Below are 24,687 nucleotides of genomic sequence, written 5' to 3' on the forward strand. Positions count from 1 at the left end.
TTTCAAGACAAACAATATAAAATTGTTAAATCGGTCAATCTGTGAGAGTACAGCCTTAAAGAACAGCCGAGCATGATCCAATTGCATGGCGGTATAAAGAGTATCGGGAATTCTGGAAGTGGCTTTATTACTTTGTTAACAACTAGACGCCGTTGTTGAGCCAGCAAATCAATAGTAGACATCTGTCTCTCTATAATCCAGTATTTCTGTATGGCGCTATTTCTCATGTTTTATCTATATATCTTTTCTTGATCTTTGTTGACTGCTAACGACATTTCTTTTGTGTAATTATGTCAGATAGAAACTAAGAGAAATTTTCATGTAATATTGTTTGGTAAAGCATTAATGTAACACTACAGGGAAATATATACATATTCAGTGAACTATCCGCATTAAAAATATAATTATTCCACTTAACACAAAATTTGATAATCTGCAGTTTTCGTTAAAAATTGATCAGATGAAGCTATTTTTCAGCTATATTCTCTTTGTTTAAGTCTGAACCAGCTTCATCATGCAGATATCGGGAGCGTTGAAACATTAGCTGTGATGAATTATTGATAGTCGGAACATAAAAGCATCGATGCTCAACTTTGTCTTAGTAAAGTGTTACTGCTGTTGGCCTATTTTCCATAGGATATAATTGCTTTGCTTTTATTGTTGTCGGTTTGTTTTGGACAATGGAGTAGGATTAAGATCACTCTATATAAGGTAAGAAAATGTTACAAAATAAGTAAAGCAAATCGTATAACATAGTTTAGTTTTAAAACACCATTCTCATTCATCAGAGGGTTTATAATAATACATCTACGGTACGCATAGCATCATCACTGTGGTGTACAAGAATGTACGCATAGCATCGTCACTGTGGTGTACAAGAATGTACGCATAGCATCGTCACTGTGGTGTACAAGAATGTACGCATAGCATCGTCACTGTGGTGTACAAGAATGGTACGCATAGCATCGTCACTGTGGTGTACAAGAATGGTACGCATAGCATCGTCACTGTGGTGTACAAGAATGTACGCATAGCATCGTCACTGTGGTGTACAAGAATGTACGCATAGCATCGTCACTGTGGTGTACAAGAATGTACGCATAGCATCGTCACTGTGGTGTACAAGAATGTACGCATAGCATCGTCACTGTGGTGTACAAGAATGTACGCATAGCATCGTCACTGTGGTGTACAAGAATGTACGCATAGCATCATCACTGTGGTGTACAAGAATGTACGCATAGCATCATCACTGTGGTGTACAAGAATGTAAAACACATATATTGATCTAAAAAAAGTATATGTTATTTGCTTTACCCTGAACTATCATACAAAAGCAGGTTATTGTTTTGTTCAAATTAAAATCAGTACGAAGCAGGAGAAACATTCATGAAAACCTGTAAAGTCGCTTTCAAAGCTAAAACAATGAGAAATTAAGGTATAAATATTAGCTCTTAGCCATCTCCTCAATCCTTAATTATCATTTATATAATTTATGTCTTTGCTAAATATACATAATATATATAATAAATATTGTTTAAACCAAAGCTGAAACAGAATGATTCAAAATGCTTTTTCATACCATCGTTATCTGTATAGTGTTTATTTATTTTGTTCATTGTAATGTGAATTTTATTTCTCACTCAAAACATCATATTCGTTTTATTCTTAGTAACTGTTATAAGATCATATGTTGGTATTATGTAAGGTCTAGCATTTTTCGAAATAAATAAAACAATGAAGGTAGACATTGAATACCGCTCTTTTGCCACACAGTATAGTTTATAATCATTTGTTCATAATTCAATGATTCATTCTAAATCATTGTATGGTATTCAATGGATCAATAATTGTTAACTTTTAAGTACGCTGCGTATCGAATTAAAAAAGAATATATTTTCTGCGTATTGCGTACAGAAACTGAGTCCCGAGTACGTCAAGGCCAGGCCCTGAATCTCGCGTACCATAGGGCAAGGGGTTTATCCCCTAACCTGCTTAAATTGTCACACATGTTTTTAGTACGGAAACATTTATCTTCTAAGTGGTATCTGTTAAGCCGTCTAAATCCCTGTGCAAGTGCCATGTTTAATAGAAATGGGGAACTAAATGGTAAATAGTTCTTCCCCATAAACGTATATATGCAAATTGCATTTAACATGATGAGATTACTGTGCAGAATATATACATATATACATGCACCAGATTTCGACTTAAAGCTGCACTCTCATAGAATGAAAGTTTTGACAACTTGTTTTGTCTTGGAACGAGCCAATTTATGCGAAAAAGCAGGAAAACCAGTAATATAAGACTGCTGACAAAAAATCATCGTAGATTTTGATATTTTCGTTCAAAAGCTGATGTTTTATGCATTTATCTTAAACTGTTTACAACTCTTTTAGCCGTAACATCTTTTGTCAGCAGTCTTATATCACTGGTTTGCAGATATTTACGCAAAAATGGCTCATTCCAAGACATGCAAACATAACATACATGATAATAAAAAAAAGTTGTCAAACGGCAAATATGTGAAAGTGCAGCTTTAAGATGGAGACAAATGTTCTCTCTCGACACTGAAGATGGTCCAAAAACTATAGATTCCGAAAAGCTCACAATGTTGTTGTGTCAAAGTCAACAGCAGAGATGTAACTGACACCGGGGTATCAATTATTAACGTGTTTTTGTGTGTAACGCTGTTTTTACTGTCATTAATTCAATATGCTAGAATTTCCCATAACATAAGTATCTTTTATTGAATTAGCAGACGCTTGCAATTGTTACGAATAAGGCCTGATTTGTTTTCTAAAGATGTATTTGCATTTATTATGTGTTAGGAAGGGATCCTAGATATGATATCACCTCAAAATAAATGTAATTGCATCATCATAAATAATTTGTACAAATTACTTTTGCAAGTTAAGAGTCAGAAGAATCTATCATATTTCTAAAGGATTTTTCCTGTCTGGCTGGCAAATAATATTGCCAGAAGTTATTTCTGATTATACAACACAAGCCAAATATATAAGCCAGTAAGACATTTCGACGTGAAACATTTAAATATATTCCCTCTGGTCTAAGAGCAAAACTTTCTGAAAAAGCAATCCTTTGCAAGTAAAAAACATACATGAATTGCATAGCGAGTATCAACGAAAAATACAGGAAAACAATGCAACACTGTTTCTACCCTTCTAGCACCAGTTCAATTGGTTTTCTTTTCTCAAAAGTCGCGTTGGACCAGAATCGTGGACTAGTACAATATTTATAACTGTTATACACGCATGCTTCGATTCCCAAATGTATCCATTGGATGCAGTGTTATCATCACCGATCCATCTTGTAATTTTGAAGAGTGCATTTTGGAAAAGTGATCATTCAAAGGAAGAAACTACATCAATGACATCCAAATTATGAAAGCAGCAGTGTCAGTTTGAATGAGACAGTCTATTAATAACAATGAATTGTAGATTTGACACTGCATACAGCTATTGATATGGAAACTTTTTATGTACATGTACTCACTCAGCAAATGTCTCCCCAAACGTCTGTACCGTAGCTAAAAATCGTGCAATTATGAGGAGGGATGAATTGAATTTGAAAAGAAAGTAAATGGAGATATACTAGGCATATCCATAATAGAGTCAAAACCAATATTACTATGTAAACATCTCAAAAGGAGAAGGTTTGTCGGTACAAGAAAGTACGGCAAAGGTTTATCCTATTTTATTTGCCCATTCTTATAAGGGCGGTGTAATTTGCTTTGATGAGCGTAAAGCGAACAACGAACATTCGGCAACAGAAGCAAGAGAGTGTCATAGAAATTCTTGCAACGGGCATTATAAAATCATATGTTGCTGGCATTATACTGCCATTATATAAAGAGCTTAACCTGTATGTAGAGAATGTTCCGTATATTTAGCTATATGTTGAGAGAATGGAGGCTCAATTCGCATATTTAATTAGTATATACATTATCAGCCTTCAACAGTTCGAAGTTAAGCTTTGATACTTGCTTGTCAGTCTGTTTAACTGTAAATATCTTTAAACAATGAACAATTTCCATTTGTAGAAAAATGGTTGATTCGTTAGGTGTTTTTTTTTCAACTTTATCAAAATATTTGCTGATTGGTCAAAAATTAGAAAATAATTTATATTAGCCAATCAAATTATTTATGTTTTAAACCAAGAGATATCGTTTGTTTCACGTATCAAAGTTTTATACAATTTGCTAAATAAATTATTAAGATAACGATCACAAAAAACCTAACTTATAAACAATAATTAAATCTTAACAACAACGTCAATAACAGCTATCAAGTTTTGCCAAACGTTCCCCAGTGTTTATCTCTTGCAAAGTTCTTCATTTCAAAAGTCTAATTACAGGTTCGTGGGAGTAAACTGTTATTGGTCCACGCAGAGTTTTAACCAATTACGGGGTCTAATCCAATTACAGGGTCTATACCTATTCCAGGAGCCTACAAGACGCAAAGACGGACTCTGACAATGGCGTCGAGTCCCGCCGGAAGCGGCGAGAGTCCGACCAGTGATGAGCGGGAGGAGGAAGGAGACATGACCACCGCCTTTGTGGACAAACAGGGCTCCCCGAAACGGTACACAGAGGACACACCACCTAGGTGATCACACTCACACTTTTGTCAATGCACTGTTCTGTTTGTTTTAATGTTTTGACGTTTTTCTTTATTACCCTAATATATAAATATTTAGGGTCTTAGATTAAGTAAGGTGCTGAACACTGTCCTTTTACTTTAACCATAACAACGACTGTGAAGGAAGCTATGATAGCTTATTCTAAGCCACTCTCGTTGGCACGATGTTGCGTTAGAATGTGGTCTTGTGTTGCGGAGGAAACCGGAGTACCCGGAGAAAACCCACTTTTCCGGCTTGGTTTACACTAAGCAAACTCACATGCACTGTCCTTTTGTTGTAGCATCCTTCTGCCCTCATGGAGGCCAGCATGTATACCGTTCTGTGTTCATAGAATTAATTGCTTAAGGTTATCAGATATCTGTTTTGTTTGATAACGACTTTAAATGTGATAATGAATAGAAACCCATTTTATATAGTTGGCAGTTTAAACATTTCATTACTTCGAGAATACACCATTCCTAATACTTTCTGTCAAATTCATTTTGTTCAAATTCCGTGAGGCCGTGTGTGCAAAGACTATAAGTATCTTCCATGGTCGAGAGTGTAAGATAGGTTCATTCCGACCCGAGCGTAGGGTGTTTTGCGGAAACGAGGTTTACCGAGTTTCCGCAAAACACACTGCGCGAGGGTCGGGATGAACCTATCTTATACGAGCGGCTATGGTAGATGCTTTTTCTCCCACCTCAGTTAAACAAAATTAAGTAAAAATGTATTTTTTGCTGGAACTCTTTTTTTGCTTAGTGAAAATAATTGCGTATGGACATGCGATAGCACGTGGTTGTCATGGATATACGCGCAGTGATCTAGTTAATGTTAATAGTCAAATCGGTCTTTCCTTTCAACAAGGGAGGTTATTACAATGTGGTAAAAGGAGTTCCATACGGGCATTTTATCTTCGCCCGTGGGCAAGATAAGAATATCTAGCATGGTTAAATTATTGGACCTACTCATCTGAGGTGGGAGAACAAAGTTATCTCATGACCACAACTAAGTTAGTCGAGGCCTCTAGATGAATGAAAAAACATGCATGTCACCTCAACATCACCATAGATGTTTGTACAATTCTGTACACTTTTGAAAGTAATAGAATCTGTGTTAACAAAATATCTTCTAATATCTAAAAGCGTATACAAAAATAAGGCCGTATATCAAAGACTTTGAAATTTGACAAGCTTCTCCGAAGTGCTATTACTAACATAACATATCTGGAATTAGTGTTCGAACATAGTGTTGTTTTTTTGTTTACACGCACGCCCAATATTTGTACTAATAAATTCTCGCGCTTCCTAAGTGCCCTATTATGCATTGGATGGGGATGTTCATTTTTTAACAATAAGGTGTCTATGGTGTGAGAGCATTGCTTAAGAAATTTCGAGTGCCATATAATTATTTAGAATCATAGGATCGACTTCTTCCTAGGTGATATTTTCTACAGCGCAGCACTTCTTTTGACAATATGTACTATATACGATATCGCTCATAGAATTTTTGACCAAGGGTCCCAGAATAAATATAACAAGATTCCAACACCGAGGTGATCATTTGCCCTCTTGCTTCATTTTACATGCGGCAGTGGCGGATCCTGGAATGCATAACTGAGGCGCACAACCGTAAAACACACACTATATAAATGTGTCTATATATATATATATCAGCGTTTAAACTGTTTATGTATCAAATTAAGGTTACAATTAGCTTCATTTATCGACCAACCTGGGGGGGGGGCACGGGCCTTTGTACCCTCCACTAGTTCCGCCACTGTGCACGGTATTGTAATCAAACTAGGCCCTTGAAAGTCACTCATCATTTGAGGGTCAAAATTTTAAGGTTCAAAGTCTTGATCGATGCACAAAAGAAACGTTTTAATTTTAATGCATTTTTATGTTCAACTCTTTTGTCTCAAATGATAAAAAAGCATATGATTTGTGCAGATATAAAAATATGTTAGTGATATTTTGGCGTTTTTTCAATGGGGGAATTTGTGGCCACGTAGCTATTAACTATAAAGATTTTTTTTATAAAGGCTTATATTTTTTAATAGTTCACAGAGTTGTCATCTATTCGAGAAATCTCATTCCGACGTTTATTTCTGTCTTTTATTAGTTGAACATGATACGTGCATCAAGAGTCTTAAACAGAACTGAACACATGTGGATTCTACATTACCGTACGAATATACAATTTCAAGAAACCTGCGTCACTCATAGGGAGACTATTTGTATATCTTTATCGATCACCATTCTTCTATTCACCATTTATTTGTTCAACGTCTCTTTGATATGAAGTAGGAAACACCTGTCACCTCTTTCCAAGCAATATCAAGCGATATTAAGACTGCCATGCCTTTACATTTTCCATTATTGACTTAACAGTTTCAGAATGGAAATTCCTGAGTTGACTGTTAAATCGGTTGTTGTTGTTGGTTGGTGTTTTGTTGTTACTGTTATTGTTGTTGATGTTGATGATGATGATGATGATGATGATGATGATGATGATGATGATGATGGTGGTGGTGATGATGATGATGATGATGATGATGATGATGATGATGATGATGATGATGATGATGATGATGATATGGTGTTTGATATTTACCGCTATTTCGAACGATCAAATACGATACTTAAGGACAAGTTCCAATACTAAAAACTCCTTTCATGCACAAAAATCTATATTTTACTGTTCATTAAAAAAATAAATTACAAAAATACCCGGTATTCCAACGACAATAACCGGAAGTACCCGATATTCCAACGACATTTAACTAAAATACCCGATATTCTAACAACAATTAACGAAAGTACCCGATATTCCAACGACATTTAACGAAAAAAACCCGATATTCCAACAACAATTAACGGAAGTACCCGATATTCCAACGACATTTAACGAAAATACCCGATATTCCAACGACATTTAACGGAAGTATCCGATCTTTTCAGAGAGGAATGTGACGAGGTTGTGTTGGTAGAAGAGACCGTTCCAGTGCTCAGCAAGCGGGGAATCTTTTGTCTCAATATAGCCTGGTTTGGACTGAGTCTCATGTTTCTGCTCATGGGTGTAGAAGGTATGCATTTAACAAGAGCGGCAAAGAGCGAATACCAACGCTCGTCTATATAAGGCAATAAGGGGCATAACTTTACATGTTTTAAAGCAAGAGTAAATATCTTGAATGGTTAGTAAGTAATGGCCAATGTACGGGTTTTTAATGTCCTTTTCAAACTATCAACAGGTACAACAGGCATTTAGTAAAGCCAATGTTAAGGGCTTTGCTACAAAATTGCATTCATGTGAAAATCTTGATTTTTCTTGAAGTGTCTGGTGGTGGTATTTACTATTGATCTTAATTGAATCTAATATCGATGTAACTAATCGGATTACTTAATTATTAATAATTGACATACAATGTGAATGAAGTCAATGATGTATGACCATAACATTAACTTAAGGGAAATATTGAATACCAGACAAGTGAAGGTTTTAGCACTAGGACGCCTAAGCCGACGGCACCAAGCCTATGACAATACGTCATTTTTTTTCAAACACAGACGAGCTGAAAACGATCAGAAAAGCTTCAATGTGTATTAAGATGTATTATTTCCTATCCATGACTTGTCATTGATCCTAAGAACATGCAATATAAGGAAAATAATTTGAAGTAAAGTTTCAATTTCATCTCTGATAAAATAAATTGTCATATACAATGATAAAACGATAGTTATGACGAAGAGAATCATTGTTTTACAAATATTATATGGCATTGCTCATATATACAGACACCCGTACTCCTGTGTTTATAGCTTAAGTATCATCCGATAGTTATCATTACTCCGTTCGAAATAAATATAACATCACACTAATTTTTCATATATTCTATATTTCCAGTTGTTCCGGCACAGATCCAGTCACTGGTGGGTCCGGCGGCCAAGGGTCGCTGGCTTGGAGGGATGGTAGCATGTGGGGCAGGTAAAGATATTAGACAACGGTAACCATCCCTTTTATCTCATGCTGTAGAGCATGTCAAGAATGTCAAGCATTTCAAGAACATATCACCTTCATCTCCTCCTCCTCCTCTCCCTCCTTGTCTCACTCTTCCTCCTTCTACTCATCGTCCATCCTCTCTTCCTCCTTCTCATCTTCCTCCTCATTCTTCTTCTCCTCCTCCTCCTCCACTTTCTCCTTCTCCTCCTCCTCCTTTTCCTACTTCCCCTCCTCCGCTTCCTCCTCCTCCTTCTTCTCCCCTTTCTTTTCGTTTCTTTTTGTTGTTGTTTTTTCTTCTTCTTCTACTTCTTCTTCTTCATCCTCTTTTTCTTCTTCTTCTTCCTCTTTTTTTTCTTCTTCTTCTCCTTTTTTCATCTACTAAAATCCCTTATCTACACCTCCACAAGTTGTAAAAGTGATTTCTAATGGTTTGCCACAGAGTCATTATATCTACTGGAGGGATGTAAATCATTCTTTTAGTACGTTCTTGGGCATTCAGAATTGACAGTTGTCTGCTAAACTGACGTTGAATTAGATTTAAAAGCACTATAGAATTGTAAATCAAATCATCCTTGATTTTCGTACTTCTATTGAGATGTTTTTCGCTCTTGTCAGCAGTCTTTTGTATAAAAATACAGTCTTTTTCGTAAGTTACTGAGCGATTTTCTTATGTTAACGGTTATCTGCATATTTCTGTTATTAGCAATAAATGTTTTGAACCGGTGTTGCTAATACGCTTCTGGGAGATATTTCCAGTCATTCTCATCAGTTGTTAAGAAACAATGCCAATGGTAACAATGGTAACGAAAACAGAATTTAAAAAATACTGATAACGCTTACGAACATAATTTGTGATTTGATAATGCGCGCATTGAAATTACATTCTATAAACAGAATACTGGTGTGGATATTTGACTATATAAGATAAACATTGACTATATAAGATAAACATTGACTATATAAGATAAACATTGACTATATAAGATAAACAAATGCCGTCTACATAAATCTACTATTAAGTGTATTTTTTACGAATTGCCTTTTTCCGGAGAGAAACATAAGGTGTAAAAAATATTAGTTTATACTAAACCGACCGACCCTATTTTTCCTCTCGATCATAGGCTATATTGCCGTAGGGAGGATTTTTAACATGTTAACATTGATCATTTTATATTCATATTTTTGTGCAATAGTGATTTTACCTGATATAGTTCGGTTTTGGTACAGAATACCGGTTCTCATAAAAATGAAAATTGTAAAAAAAGTTACGCCTACATACCTATCCTGTTTTTTGGAAATGTAAGCGGAAACAATGATTTTTTTTGTTTGGCGTTATAAGCTTTGCATTCGTTCAATCCGTTTCAATATATCATGCAAATAATAGTATGCCATATAATGCTGCAATGTGTGATATACATGTTGAATAAGATATGTTGAAACTCAAACTGCACGTTTTGATAAGCAATATAAAGCAATATTGAATATAGGTGAAAGAGTTGGAAATAAAAAAACAATACTAATAAATATATATGAGCCTAATTAATTTATGTTCTCATAACGTATAATTTGTACACGGGCCCATTTCAATAAAGATATATATAGTAAGGCTTAAAATTATATATTTTGTTTTATTCATTTATTTCCTCATTATGTATAATTTTTGTGCGTATTATATCCAACACGGGCACCGTTACAATGAAGATATATAAGTATATATATATAGTAAGACTTATAATCGTGAATTTACAGGCGTAACCTCGTTTTGGGCGTTACCTGTGTTTCAATAAAAAATATCTTAAGAACATTGATCGCATACATTCAGGGTGCACCTGAGCACTCTTTAGCGGCGTAAGATTTACGACTAGTTAAATTTACTGTTTCAAAAATGTTCGTACTTTTTGCCTATTTTTGTTGATGAGCCAATTGTAAATCTCTTTAATTTTGACAGAGAGACTCTAAACTAAATGGTTTTTAAAATACAACCGAGATAATACTTGTATCCACTTCAGCTGTGACGTTCTTTGTTTCACCCCTCATCGGTATGCAGAGTGACAGAGCCACGTTCACTTTCGGCAAACGTAGACCTGTCATGTTCCTTGCGTCTATAGCGTTATGGTGAGAGAAAAAAAATACATTTGTTTGGCAACACATTTCACCAAACGTATTCCATGCATATGTGAAATTTGTGATAAAGACTGACACAGTGGTGAAAAAAAATGAATTTAAAAAATGATTAAAGGGTATTTTTAATTTTTGTCGCATGAGGAGAATGTCAAACACATAGGGATCACTGTAACCAGCGTCGTGGTTCACGTCCACGTCGTCGACGTCAAGTGTTCGTTACCTTTAAATTACTTTTCAATAACCTTTTACAGTCTTTAGACTGTGTATGCAAATTGGTCGTGATCAGTAGATGCCCCTAATGATTTTAAGGTCAAAGGTCAATGGCATGGTGACCTTAGCTAGATGAACCGTTTACTTGTGACATATTCTTCAGTTTGAAAATTCGTACATGTGTGCACATTGGTCATGGTCAGTAAATGACTCCTATAGATACGGGCTCAGTAGGTCACGTTAAGGCCAGTAAATGACCTCTATAGATCCGGGTTCAGTAGGTCAGGTCATAGTCAGTAGATGACCACTATGAATTTTGGGTTCAGTAGGTCATGTTATTGTCAGTAGATGACCCCTATAGATACGTGCTCAGTAGGTCACGTTATGGTCAGTACATGACCCCTATAGATCCGGGTTATGTAGGTCATGTTGTGGTCAGTAGATGACCCCTATAGATCCGGGTTATGTAGGTCATGTTGTGGTCAGTAAATTACCCATATACATCCGGTCCCAGTAGGTCATAACATGGTCAGTTAATAATCCCTATAGATCCGGATTCAGTAGGTCATGTTATTGTCAGTAGATGACCCCTATAGATTTAGGGTTCAGTAGGTCATTTCGTGGTCAATAGATGATCTCCTATAGATACGGTTTCAGAAGGCCATGTTATGGTCAGTAGATGACCCCTATATGTTTCGGGTTCAGTAGGTCATGTCATGGTCAGTAAATTACCCCATATATTACGGGTTCAGTAGGTCATGCCATGGTCAGTAGATGACCCCTATAGAGTTCGTATTCAGGAGTTCATGTCATGGTCAGTAGTTGAGCCCTAGAGAGTTCGGATGCAGTAGGTAATGCCATGTTCAGTAGTTTACCCCTATAGAGTTCGGATGCAGTAGGTCATGTCATGGTCAGAAGCTAAACCCTTTAGAGTTCGGATTCAGTAGTTAATGTCATGGTCAGTAGTTGACCCCTGTAGAGTTCGTATTCAGTAGTTCATGTCATGGTCAGTAGTTGACCCCTATAAAGTTCGGGTTCAGAGGGTCATGTCATTTTTAGAAAATGACCCCTATAGTTATCGGTTTCAGTAGGTCATGTCATGGTCAGAAATGACCCCTATAGTTGTCGGGTTCGGAAGGTAATGTCATGGTCAGAAATGACCCCTATAGTTGTCGGGTTCAGAAGGTCATGTTATGGTCAGAAATGACCCCTATAGTTGTCGGGTTCAGAAGGTCATGTCATGGTCAGAAATGACCCCTATAGTTGTCGGGTTCAGAAGGTCATGTTATGGTCAGAAATGACCCCTGTATTTGTCGGGTTCAGAAGGTCATGTCATGGTCATTAGGTGACTACTATGACTTTCTAGTTCTGTAGCTCATGTCATGGTTACCTTTTGTAGAAAAAAGGTTTTCATGTTTCATACCCAAGCGATGAGGGTCCCAAATGTACTATTAGTATTGACCAGTAGAAAACTCATTTTTATTTTGAGATCAAAGGTCCATTTATTCAAACTGGTATCAAATTAACTCGACAATATTTGGCGCTGTATTTGGCGCTGCCGACAGACGACACATGCTTTTCGCGGAAATTAAGTTACTTCTGTTAAACGACAATTTCATGCAGATTTGTTAATTATGCATCACTAAGGGTGGGCGTTGCCCTATGGTTCGATCCCAATCATGGCCTTTCAAAACACAGAACAGGTTTCTACCTAGATAACAGATTCCTTTTTTGATTCTGTAAACTATCAGCTTTACTCATTATCGGACTTAAATAAATGAGAAAAAACTATTAAATTATACCATGTCATTTCTTTCAGTGTAGGACTAGTTGGAATGGCAATCAGCTCCCCAGAAATTTCACTGTCGTAAATATACCTTTATTTGTCTTGACATAATTACATTTGCTTGAAATGGTTTGTTCGTTTAAACCACTTTTTGTAACTTAAATGAATTACGTCATCGCGCGACTGTATTGCCATAGCAACTTATAAAACATAAATGGTGATTTTTGTTTTTATGATTTTTTTTACTTCTGTTTTCAGACAACTCAACAGAGGGACCGATAATAACAAAACGGGAAAAGTGAGTAAAAAAGCTTGGACGTTTCATCTTTAATTAGTTCATTTAACATCCATTTTCTTCACAAAAGGTCCATTTGTTGAATATATGTTTTTGATCTTATGATGTCAAGTTAATGAGGAATCTGTTCATGATATACGCATCATAAATCCGCAAGATATAGAGGATGATTTTTTACAGAGAAAGACCGTAATATATTTTACCGAATGAGCACCAAAGTGTATATTTCGGATACATTTCGTAGCCAAGGATGAACTATTCGCTTTAGTGCTCACGAGGTTAAATATAATGCTATCTTACACTGAAACAAACAGTTTTGTTTCTTTTTATTATGTAAATGCCTAAAATTGAGTAAAAAGTCAATTATTTACACTTTTTTAGAAAACGCGTCAATTTGTATGCGCACATAACGTCATTTTGGAATTGACGTCATTGAAATTGTGTCCTAACCCTGTGTGCACTGACGTTTGATTTTTTGAACCGAGAGCGAATATCTCTCAAGACTTCATGGACTTGATTTGTACCAGGGGCACGTTGTTTTGGCATTCAAATGTTTTGGATCAACCCCAGGGAACGGTCTAGAATGAACCCGATTTTCATCAGCCTATAGGTATATAAACCACAAACAAGTGTTGTTCTATAAGTTTAAACCGAAATCAAATTAGCCCAACTTTAACCATGGTTATTTTTTTCAATCAGCTCCATTGTAACAAAGACCTAGTCGCCCTACGATGCGCCCCTTACTGGAACTCCAGCACGGAGAGCCCTCTAGCGGCCGACACCAGCAAGGGCGCCCAGCAGCCAAACTCCATCGTCCTCCAGCACAACTCCTTTGGGGATGGGGAGGGTGTAAAGGAAACTACTTCCGGCAGCATAGGTAACAACGTCCGTGGCTTTGTTTGTTTTGATGTTGCTGTGTAAAATGAAGGTATTGTGTTATCAACACCAAAATACCTTGACAAGAAATTTTTATATACATTATATCTTCGATGCGTGTGAGTTCAAACGGACTTAATGGCTAGAATGATTTTTTCTCAAGATTTTAAACAGTCTATTTTTGAATAGTTTGGATTTCATATCTGTCCTCGGCAATAATCTGTTCAAAACTTAAAGTTCAATGTTAAAACAAACTTCGTTCGTTTGTTCGTTAAAACCAAATGTCTTTTTAAAGAAAGTCAAAAGTTTTAACAATTTGTAATGCAAATTGTTATAAATGCTTATTGTTTTCAGCCCTATTCATCGTATTTTACCTGATAGTGACGTCAGCATTTGCGGGGGTAACAGTTCCATACAACGCACTGATAGCGGACAAATCACACCCGTCACAACGAGGTAGGATGACGTCATCGCTGTCCTTTTTGTAGGCCAATTTTACTTTCCTCTGCGGAGAACAAAAAACATAAATAATCTCAAGTTAGACATACTTAAGATTGCTTTTTTAAATCGGAACGACATTTAATGACACATTAATCCTTTTCCCAGAAAAAGCCTGCAAAATGTGTGTCTAAATTCAGAAACATTTTTTTACCAAAAAGGAATATAATCAGAGAAATTATCACAGATTTCCCCAGACTAAAATTTTTCCATCATAATGATGCACTTGCAGTTAAATTAAGTATCTAATGGCAACATATTGTCATTTTATTTTTTTCAGGATTAAATTCAGGAGTGATGGCCGCAATGATTCTGATTGGAAACGTCAGTGGTGCAGCAGTAGGGACGTCATTTACGGTAGAACAACGTCACATATACAATAATTTTAATGACTTTTAAATATAAGTGTTTATTGCATATGTTACTATATATAGTAACATTTAAGGCCGAAAGAGGGTCATTACGGACCGGGTTCCACCGCCGTAATGCCTGGTGTGCCAATTATCCATAATCGGCACACCTGGAGGTGTGCCAAAAATCCATAATGAGACTACTTCCGGTAAATCGCGCACCTGAACAGGTAACGGCAGAGTTCGACGTAATTAGCAACGCAAACATGGCCGGAGAAAGGCTGCTTGCATTGCAAGTCCCTATTTAGCGAGTAATTAAAATAACAAATAATACCAAAGTTAACGAAATCTTACCTTACAAAATGCTTATACCTGTCTGATACACAGTGACTTGAAGGGAATGTGCTGAATTTTGACCTCTAAAAAAAATTAGTGAAATTTTACCTAAAATAACCCAAAATATATATTTTTTCTTCAGATTCGTCAAAGGGGTCACTCATACCAACTATCTAGCATAAATAACTATGAATTACGGCACTTTTACAAAGTCAGAAAATCTCGATTTGTCTAAATAGACTAAAGTGAAACAACTCCAATTTCATCGAAATGTGACAGCTAAGAACAACATGCCTACAAAGGCACCCAAACGAAAAGTTGCAACAAAAACATGCAGCCAACATGCAGATAAAACTTCAATCTTTCAATTGCAACCAATATTCTCACCTGAACATGCATCTAGTTGGAGAAATTTGATAAAGTTTCTGAAAATATCGCAAAAATATCTCAACACAGACGTGCGTTCTGTTTTGCAAATAAACAAGTCTATTTTTTTTTAAATATTGTATTTAATAATACAATCAACCTTACTTATATTTCATCAATTACCTTTCATTAATAAACGAACAAAACAGCCTTTACTCGCGAGATAATGGGTAAATTAAAAGAAAACACACACATGCAGGTTTGGTTACATTACACTATTACTTCTTCCCCGAATTCGGCTACCACGTCTGCTTCATGAATAAATCAGTTTATATGACTACAGCTCGTTTAAATTATTATATCTTATGAATTAAAACCCAGGTGTTAAAATGAAAAATGTTGAACGTTTTAAATTGAAGAAAAATTGCAATTGTTATATTGCGTGTACCTTTTGATCGGGATGGTGAATATGGCAAACGGGGTTGCCGTAATACCTGTATCCCCCGACTTCATTTGTGGATAAAACTTCAAGAAAATATTATTTTAAAAGGAAATGACAGCTAAAGTATGTTTAAATACGACGGGGCGGACGTTTTTTGGTTCAACTGATTTATTCATAAAGCAGACGTGGTAGCCGAATTCGGGGAAGAAGTAATAGTGTAATGTAACCAAACCTGCATGTGTTTTTTCTTTTCTTTTAATTTACCCATTATCTCGCGAGTAAAGGCTGTTTTGTTCGTTTATTAATGAAAGGTAATTGATGACGTATTAGTAAGGTTGATTGTATTATTAAATACAATATTTAAAAAAAAAATAGACTGGTTTATTTGCAAAACAGAACGCACGTCTGTGTTGAGATATTTTTGCGATATTTTCAGAAACTTTATCAAATTTCTCCAACTAGATGCATGTTCAGGTGAGAATATTGGTTGCAAATGAAAGATTGAAGTTTTATCTGCATGTTGGCTGCATGTTTTTGTTGCAACTTTTCGTTTGGGTGCCTTTGTAGGCATGTTGTTCTTAGCTGTCACATTTCGATGAAATTGGAGTTGTTTCACTTTAGTCTATTTAGACAAATCGAGATTTTCTGACTTTGTAAAAGTGCCGTAATTCATAGTTATTTATGCTAGATAGTTGGTATGAGTGACCCCTTTGATGAATCTGAAGAAAAAAATATATATTTTGGGTTATTTTAGGTAAAATTTCACTAATTTTTTTTAGAGGTCAAAATTCAGCACATTCCCTTCAAGTCACTGTGGTCTGATAGTGATACATCCTTTTGTACCAACATTTCCACTGCCTTTTTAGTATTAGTAAACGATGTCTAGTGTAATCCACGACCAAATGATACATAAACCAATCAGTGGCGTTTTGCATCACATGATCGTACCTTACATTTATATAACTCCCAAGTTACTGTTTTGCATTGACATATAGTCATCCATTTTTGTTGTTTAAAAACCGCTAAATAATACATTTTCAAATAGTATTCATTAAAACACAAACACGTGGTGGTGTGATTTTGTTGTTGCTTAAACATACTATAGATATATAGCATATCTATATTTCAAATGACCTTACCTTAGGAAATATCTTAAATTTATCCAGTATTTATCATTCCACACCAAACAATTTTGACCCAGAAAACAATGACTCTGATGACGTCACGAATACAATAACTACGTCATAGGTCAATCGGTGCGATATTTGATAATTGTCCAATTAAACAATCAATGAATACTTATAGTAGAGTAAAGGAGATGTTTTGTTTCTCTTAAAATTGAAATAAAAATAAACATATGCAATAAAAAGGTTAAAAAACGGCGCCGGTGTGCCGTCTGTCATTATTTTACGGACCAGGTCTGCCATTATGGACAGACGGCACACCGGCGCCGTATATTAACCTCTAAATAATGAGCTGAGTTCAGTACGAGAGAGCCCATTACTATGTACATAATGTCATTAATAGCATAACGCATAACATAAATACTTAAAAAGTTGTCTTAAAATTTTGATCCCTCATACTATAAAGTTGCTGATGATATACGATCATTTATTCGGGGAATCTGACAGCTGTAATCTGAGACATATATTAAAGCAAGTAATAAAATGACATTTTTTCTCTCAATATCTTTGTTAAAAAAAATCGAAGATTTTCCTGGTAAATCCTTAAGGTTATGATTTGTACAGATTTTGCATTAACTGCAATTAGGCTTGCCGTAATATAAATGTACAATATAGACTTCGTTGAAACAGCTGTTAATGAATTTAATGCAAATCCAATGTACCCTATTGTAGTGCTTCACTTCTTAATGTTATGTGATCCATTTGAAAAAATCTTAATATTCAGTAATACTCTTATCAACATTATTGATTGAGCGAGCTGAACATGAGATGACCCAATTTGTCCTGAAACACTAAGACGAAGGTAAAGGTCACAACCAACATCCAAAGCAAAGCCTGAGAGAGTAACAGCTACCCAAATGTTATAACAATGTACGGCTTGTTCTACCATATAGCAGATGATCTTTACAAAATTCAGGTTAAGCTGTTCAAGGCTAAAGGCCCGAGATAATCTAGCAAACCTTTCTATGTGAGATGTTGTTTGGCTGAATGAGGCCAGAATTAGTACTGGTATGTCCAACACGGTGGTGGGCAACTTGAATGTCATGCGTATATCTACTGATGATGTAAGACCATATTGTCTGTTGTGATATTTCAGCATATCGGTGTTCCAGGGGCATACTCAATCTCCATTTCGATAGTTGTTGTCACACTCCTCATCACAATCTTCACGACGACCGAGGAGCAGGGAAAACACATGGTGGAACCCGTCGGTAGAACTGTTGACATTTCTGCCTTGTTTGAAAGTCACTATTTTGTTTCTTGTTAAATATTTAGCGTATAGACGTCTCTGACATTGCTAAACTGAACACCTTTTCACTTATTTATTTATTTTCATTTCTACCTTGTTGAAGCGTCGCTCTTGGATTTCTTGTTAAGAATTACGCGGTTCGGCACTTCTCGTATTACTAAGAATGCACTCCTTTTAAAGGTTAATTGTTTTACATTTCTGCTTTGTTGGAGCGTCGCCATGGGTTTCTTGTTTTGTCTCTAAAATTTTGACATCATTTGGCATGGCGAAGAATTCACTCCTTGTTAAGCGAAAATTGCTTAAATATTTGGCTTGTTGAGGCGTAGCCCTCGGGTTCCTTGTTAAGAATTTGGAGTTTTGACATCAATGGCATTGCTCAGAATCTTTAGGTAAGAATTGTTTACATTTATGGCTTGTTTGGGTGTTGTTTTCGGCTTCCATGTTAAGTGTTTAGAGTTTTGACATATCTGGTATGTGTGGGCTTTGTTATTGTTACACTCGACATTAAGGCATGACATTTATCATGTGCAGGCTGTTGAGGTTTTATTATAGGTTAACAGGTCGTAAAAGTATTAAAACAAATTAATTACGAGATCACCCTAAACAATTTGTTGATAGATGTGCACAATTTTCGCAACGACAAACGAGAAGAGCAAACATATGATGCAATAAGTTGTTAAGAAATAGTGCAATGTTTACCTGTTTGGGCGTATTTCTAGTGTGTCAGGTTTGAAGTAGATTTTGGCAATTCTGGCACGTTTGAGTGAAACGATTGCTTCCCTTTTCGTATAGGCAATGAGCTTTTACATTTCTAATTAAAACAAACATGTGGGAAAGTAATGACACTATCAAACTAAGCCTACGATCAACTTAGATCTTTACTGGACCGATCCAAAGAACGTGTTATGTGATAATATATGTTCATATTTGGTAAATGTCCAAACTGGCATTTAAGAACTTGACAACTGGTTTCGGTCAAGTTTGTAGAAACAATATATATTTGACAGAACAAAAACAATACAAAAACTGCAAACTATCATTCTTATGAACAAACCTCTATTGATTCCAAATGGCAGCTTGTTAATAATGGCAAATGTCACTTTAATAATAAAGCATACACGATGTTATTATTGGCATATATAAACATCATGGTTTGCTTTTTAAATAGTTTGGAAACAGCTGTGAAAATGTGTATAATGTTGTATGACTAATATTATTTGTATTTGAAGGAGTGTCAAAGAAAGTAATGATGCCTGAATAAGATTTTATAAACATGATATTTTTTCCAATAAGTAACCAAAAAATAATTGATAAGATATTGATATTTGCATAAGAGTATATAATATCATCTTATATTTTAGGTTGTATGGCAATATTCACAGGTTTCTGGGACCCTTTAAGAGGTAAAACATTATACAACATTCGTAAACCCTTTGTTTGGTATTAAATGAATACACAACCTCATAAATTATTTGATGTGTTTTATTTGATATCCATAAAGTCACATATTATAATAGCTAATTCAAATGACAATGCTGTTAATTCCCCTCTATACATGACATCAATACGTCTATATAACAAGAGCGCCGTAGATTGAATGACAGCGCTTGTCTGTTATTTTACAGTCAAATACGGTATATCTCAAAAGTTCTGATAGTCAGAGTTATTGATCTTGCTTTGAACGTGCTTATTGGATCTGGCAGATGTATACCAAGTTTCATGACTTGCATAAATCAAGGAGAATATTTTAAACATATTTTGATATATGGCCTAGTTAAATTTTTATGCTCAACGACGCCGACGACACCAATGCTATGACAATATCTTGATATTTTTTTTTTTAAAACAGATGTGATATAATAGTGTACATTTCTTCTATTTCAGAGCATGATTTTCGTTGGGTGTTCATAACCAGATTCCTCATGCAACAAGGTGTGTCCACAGTCACAGGGTAAATCACCATTTTTATGAAAATTCAAGTACAAGTTAAAGATCAAGGTAAAAAATTCACCGCAAAGGAATATTATTTAAGTTGATTTATTAAGAAAAACACCACCACCACCACCACCACCACCACCACCACCACCACCAACAACAACAACAGAAAACATAACAATGGATTGGTGTTGCCGGATTTTGATTATATGTGAAACAAATTCTGAAGTTACCTGTTTCGTGTATTTCTGGTTCATGCAATATTTCACAACATTGTCTTCTTATTGAACTGCTTGACGGCAGCTACCTGGGCCTCAATTATGTTGTTGCAAAAACATTTTCTTTCATAGTCTTCTTTAAAGCGATACCTAAATGCTATTTTTGCGTTGCAAGATGAATTGAATAATGAACATTTCTCATATCGGTTTCCAGATTCCTGGAATACTGGCTGCATGACATGGTGTATCTGCCCAACTGTTGGACCGCCGCCACCTGTGTCGCCATCATGTTGTTGCCCATGTTATTCGCCGCCGCCTGCAGCTCTATAGTATTTGGTATCATCTCTGACAGAACATCCCGCCGAAAACCGATAGTCATTGGAGCAGGTAATTGAAACTGTCTATAACTCGAGAAATTGGATGTTTTATGTGCTTTGGTGCTCTGCTTAATCACTTAAAGGGTAGTTTAAGCCTTCTATAAGTACCCCCCCCCCCAAAAAAAAAAAAAAAAAAAAAAAAAAAAAAAAAAAAAAAAAAAACACCCCCCCAAAAAAAAAAACACCCCCAAAACAACAACAACAACAACAACAACAACAACAACAAAACAACAACAACTCTGTATAGTACACAACCTCTGTTGATTGATCTTTATGCCTTGATCTCCGATCTGAGTATCCTGCTGTGTAGTTTTAGAAGTTTTATTATAGAAATTGACCCTAAATGGCCCTGAGCCAATAAATGAATACACCGGAAATAGGCCCTTACTGTGACACCAGTGCAATTAGCAGAAGATGCACAGCAGGGGATAATCATGCAAAAAAAATCCTTAAACTAGGCGTTTAAAGGCTCTTAAGTTCTTATGGACTACAGTTCAGAAATGTCAGGTATATTAGGCAAAGTGGAAACTCGAAAGAAAATAATTATTTTAAAGGGGCTAGACAGATGGTTAAAAAAACTGGCAAATACAGTATTTCCTCAAAAACAGGCATATAATTGTCGATGCAAGCTGGTAGGAGGCCGATGATACATCATTTTACTTGCCTTTGGTTAAAATGGTTAATAATTACAACTACCATGTGGATGTCTCATCTGTGCTCCCTTTTTAAAATAGCGTATACCGATTACCCAGTTTAAATCACATCTGTTTTTTAGTACAGATAAATATACTGACCCTATTTTTAAACAAATTGGATTTCATGTAGAAGGCAACCGCAGTTATTTTCGAATTGGTAAAATGCGCAAAAACTGCGAAAGATGCATGTGTCGAAAGCGATATGATACATCAGTGAATAAGATTCACTGCGTTGTACACAGCGCTGTCAATTTAATTTAAGTTTTGACAAACTTCTTTTTCTCTTGCTATTCTTTAACCTGGTGTCTAGCCCCTTAAAACTTGACCAACCAGCGGCATGACACCATATCAATATGCTAGAATTTACCAAAAACGTATTGTTTTTTAAGTATTACATCGTACATGCTTGAAGGAATGTTTTTCTTTGATTCATCGAAAAATTGAACTCTATTTAAAAGACAGCAGTAGAACAGAATATCCTCTTTCCCGACTTGGTGTGTTTAATGTTTGCAATACTGCATGTTTCAGCTGTCATAATGAGTGTAAGTATATCTGTGATGATCCTCCTGCCAGGAAAGTCTGCCTTCTACATTGCCATCGTCACAGCATTCTGCTTCGGTGAGCTTATGGTGATATTGTTGTTTTATGTTTGGGGATTTTATTCTTTGTTTTCGTCTGTACATTTACTACCATATTGGAACGATAATAAGTAGGCGGAGCTTGATAATTCAATAACTAGCCTGGAGATTATTAACAACGCTATTTACTAATATATACGCCAAGTCATTTAACGTTGTTCTTGAAAACGTGGTAAAACAAAGCTACGTCACCCACTACGACACTCGTGATTGAAATACAATCAAAACTCGCTATCTCGAAGTCGTTGGGTCATCGGGAAAACACTTCGAGATAAAGAAAATCCGATTTATCCGAAAAACAAAACATATCTATAACTCAACCTTAAATATTCGATAAACGACATAACAGAAGCATCGAGATAACAGAGTTCGACATAGCAAGTTTCGACTGTAATACACTCGAGCAGTGACTATTGATTGTATTTAAATGTAAATATCGTGAGACAACTGAATATATTTCTAAATTTAACGAATGTTCGAACATAGAAGGCTGTTCTTTCCCAAATACCATGTGTTAAATCATCGTATTCTTACATGCGATGTGACAAAATATTAAATCGACAACGTATTATCAGAACAGGACAGAACTGGTCGGCACATAATGTTTATTTAACTTAAGCATATATAGTCTATCTTATAAACACACTGTATGTGATAACAAAACGCGTAATTTGATAATTAAGAAGCATAACCATTTTTGGCAGACGTTTATCCAGCTTAGTGGTCGACCTTATATTTTGTTTATTGACCCAGTCACTGTTTAAATCGACCGATTCACCGGATTAAATGGACACAGGCTGATTGCTGATTTATCAAATCAAAATTACGGCGTATTTGAAAATTATGGCAACCCCATTGGACAAATGTTATTTCGATCACTAATGTGTCTTTCATGTTTCTACAGGTATAGGATTTGGGTCCTTCCAATCCGTGGATTTCGCCCTAGTAATGGATGTATTGCCTAAGGATCGTGACAAAGCCAAAGATATTGCCGTGTGGCACCAAGCGCTCATTTTGCCAAACGCTCTCGCCACGCCCGTTGGCGGATTTATACTGGACTACTTTCAGAGCGTAGACTGTAAAATAGGGCTAGGTTACATTATACTATTTAGTGTTACCGCGGTGTATTTTTGTCTAAGCGGTATTTTTGTAACACGAATTAAACGAGCGCGGTAAAGTATACTTAAACGTCGTCATCTTAACATAGTTTGAAACTTCGGCATACCAAAATGTTGGGTTCTTTACTTTATTGCCTGCATCTTTACTTAAATGTCCGTGGCTTTACTTAAATATTTACTGAAATGACTGAATCTTGACTGTAATGTCTGCATATTTACTTTAGTTTTGCATGTTTACTTAATATCTGTATCTGCAGCTTTGCTTAAATGTCTGCCTCGTAACTTAAATATCTACATCTTCACTAAAAGGCTGCTTCTTTATTTAAAAGTCTGAATTTTACCTTGAAAGTCTGCATAATACCTTTAAGATCTACATCTTGTCTTAGATTTCTGCATCTTGACTTAGATTTCTGCATCTTTATTTAAATATATGTATCGCTACTTAAATATCTGCATGTTGTCTTAGATATCTGCTTATTTACTCTGAGTTCTGCATCTTTACTTAAATGTTTGCATCTTTACTTAAGGTCTGAATGTCAGCTATGTTTGGAACTTAAAGTGCATTGAGACCCACTTATCACCACTTATAAACGATCTTATCGTATGATCACTTTGTTGAACTGGTAATTCCCAGTATGTATGTATGTTCTGGTGGTTTATAGAGAATAATCAGTGAAATAAAAACTGATATTTCACTGCTTCAAACCGTGAAAATATCAATCTGCTATTTTTCACTGTTTTGAAATTTAAGCCCGCTCTCGGTTCCGAAATGACGTTACGTGCGCATACAGATTGGCGCGTTTGAAGTGTAATTAAATTACTTTTAATTTCAATTTTAAGATATTATTATTATTATCATTATTATTATATTATAAATGAGATAAAATAAAATGTTATTTCAGTGTAAGATAGCAATATATTTCACCTAGTGAACACCAAAAGTGTAATATAAATTTTTATGCTCACTCGGTGAAATATATTACAATCTTACACTGAATGAACATTATTTATTTTGACAACGAACAGTTAGCGTGTAATTAGAAATAAAAATGTTACTTCAATAAGTGATCTTTAAGCAGTATTTAAGCAATCTTCTTGTTCTAATAATATTTGTTCGTACGCTTGGTTATAAGATGGATCCTATGTATTGTATATTTGGTAATTTACAAAGACCTCACATGTTTATTTATTGATGTATTTATTTATTGATTGATGTATTGATTAATCTATTCTGTTGTGCCACATTGAATGACAAGTCGCCGTATTCACTTGTGTGATATTTTAAAATTTTATGACATTCTGTAATTTACTTCATTTTTAATTGAATAAAATATGAGGAACGAAACC

At 35.5% G+C, this 24,687-nt stretch overlaps 1 protein-coding gene across 1 annotated transcript; it reads left to right on the forward strand.

The window, feature by feature from the left end:
* The first annotated feature begins 314 nt into the window (after window positions 1-314).
* Window positions 315-24,593, forward strand: LOC128220709 (uncharacterized). The gene is made up of 16 exons (XM_052929209.1): window positions 315-711; window positions 4,466-4,628; window positions 7,605-7,729; window positions 8,548-8,628; window positions 10,653-10,758; window positions 12,797-12,844; window positions 13,022-13,061; window positions 13,758-13,935; window positions 14,289-14,390; window positions 14,713-14,789; window positions 18,207-18,321; window positions 19,721-19,762; window positions 20,244-20,310; window positions 20,727-20,899; window positions 22,113-22,202; window positions 23,127-24,593. The coding sequence occupies exons 2-16, from the start codon at window positions 4,498-4,500 to the stop codon at window positions 23,396-23,398; spliced, it is 1,647 nt and encodes a 548-aa protein (XP_052785169.1). The 5' UTR covers window positions 315-711; window positions 4,466-4,497; the 3' UTR covers window positions 23,399-24,593.
* The last annotated feature ends 94 nt before the right edge of the window (window positions 24,594-24,687 follow it).

This window comes from Mya arenaria, chromosome 2, assembly GCF_026914265.1.
Source record: "Mya arenaria isolate MELC-2E11 chromosome 2, ASM2691426v1".
Classification (NCBI taxonomy): Eukaryota; Metazoa; Mollusca; class Bivalvia; order Myida; family Myidae; genus Mya; species Mya arenaria.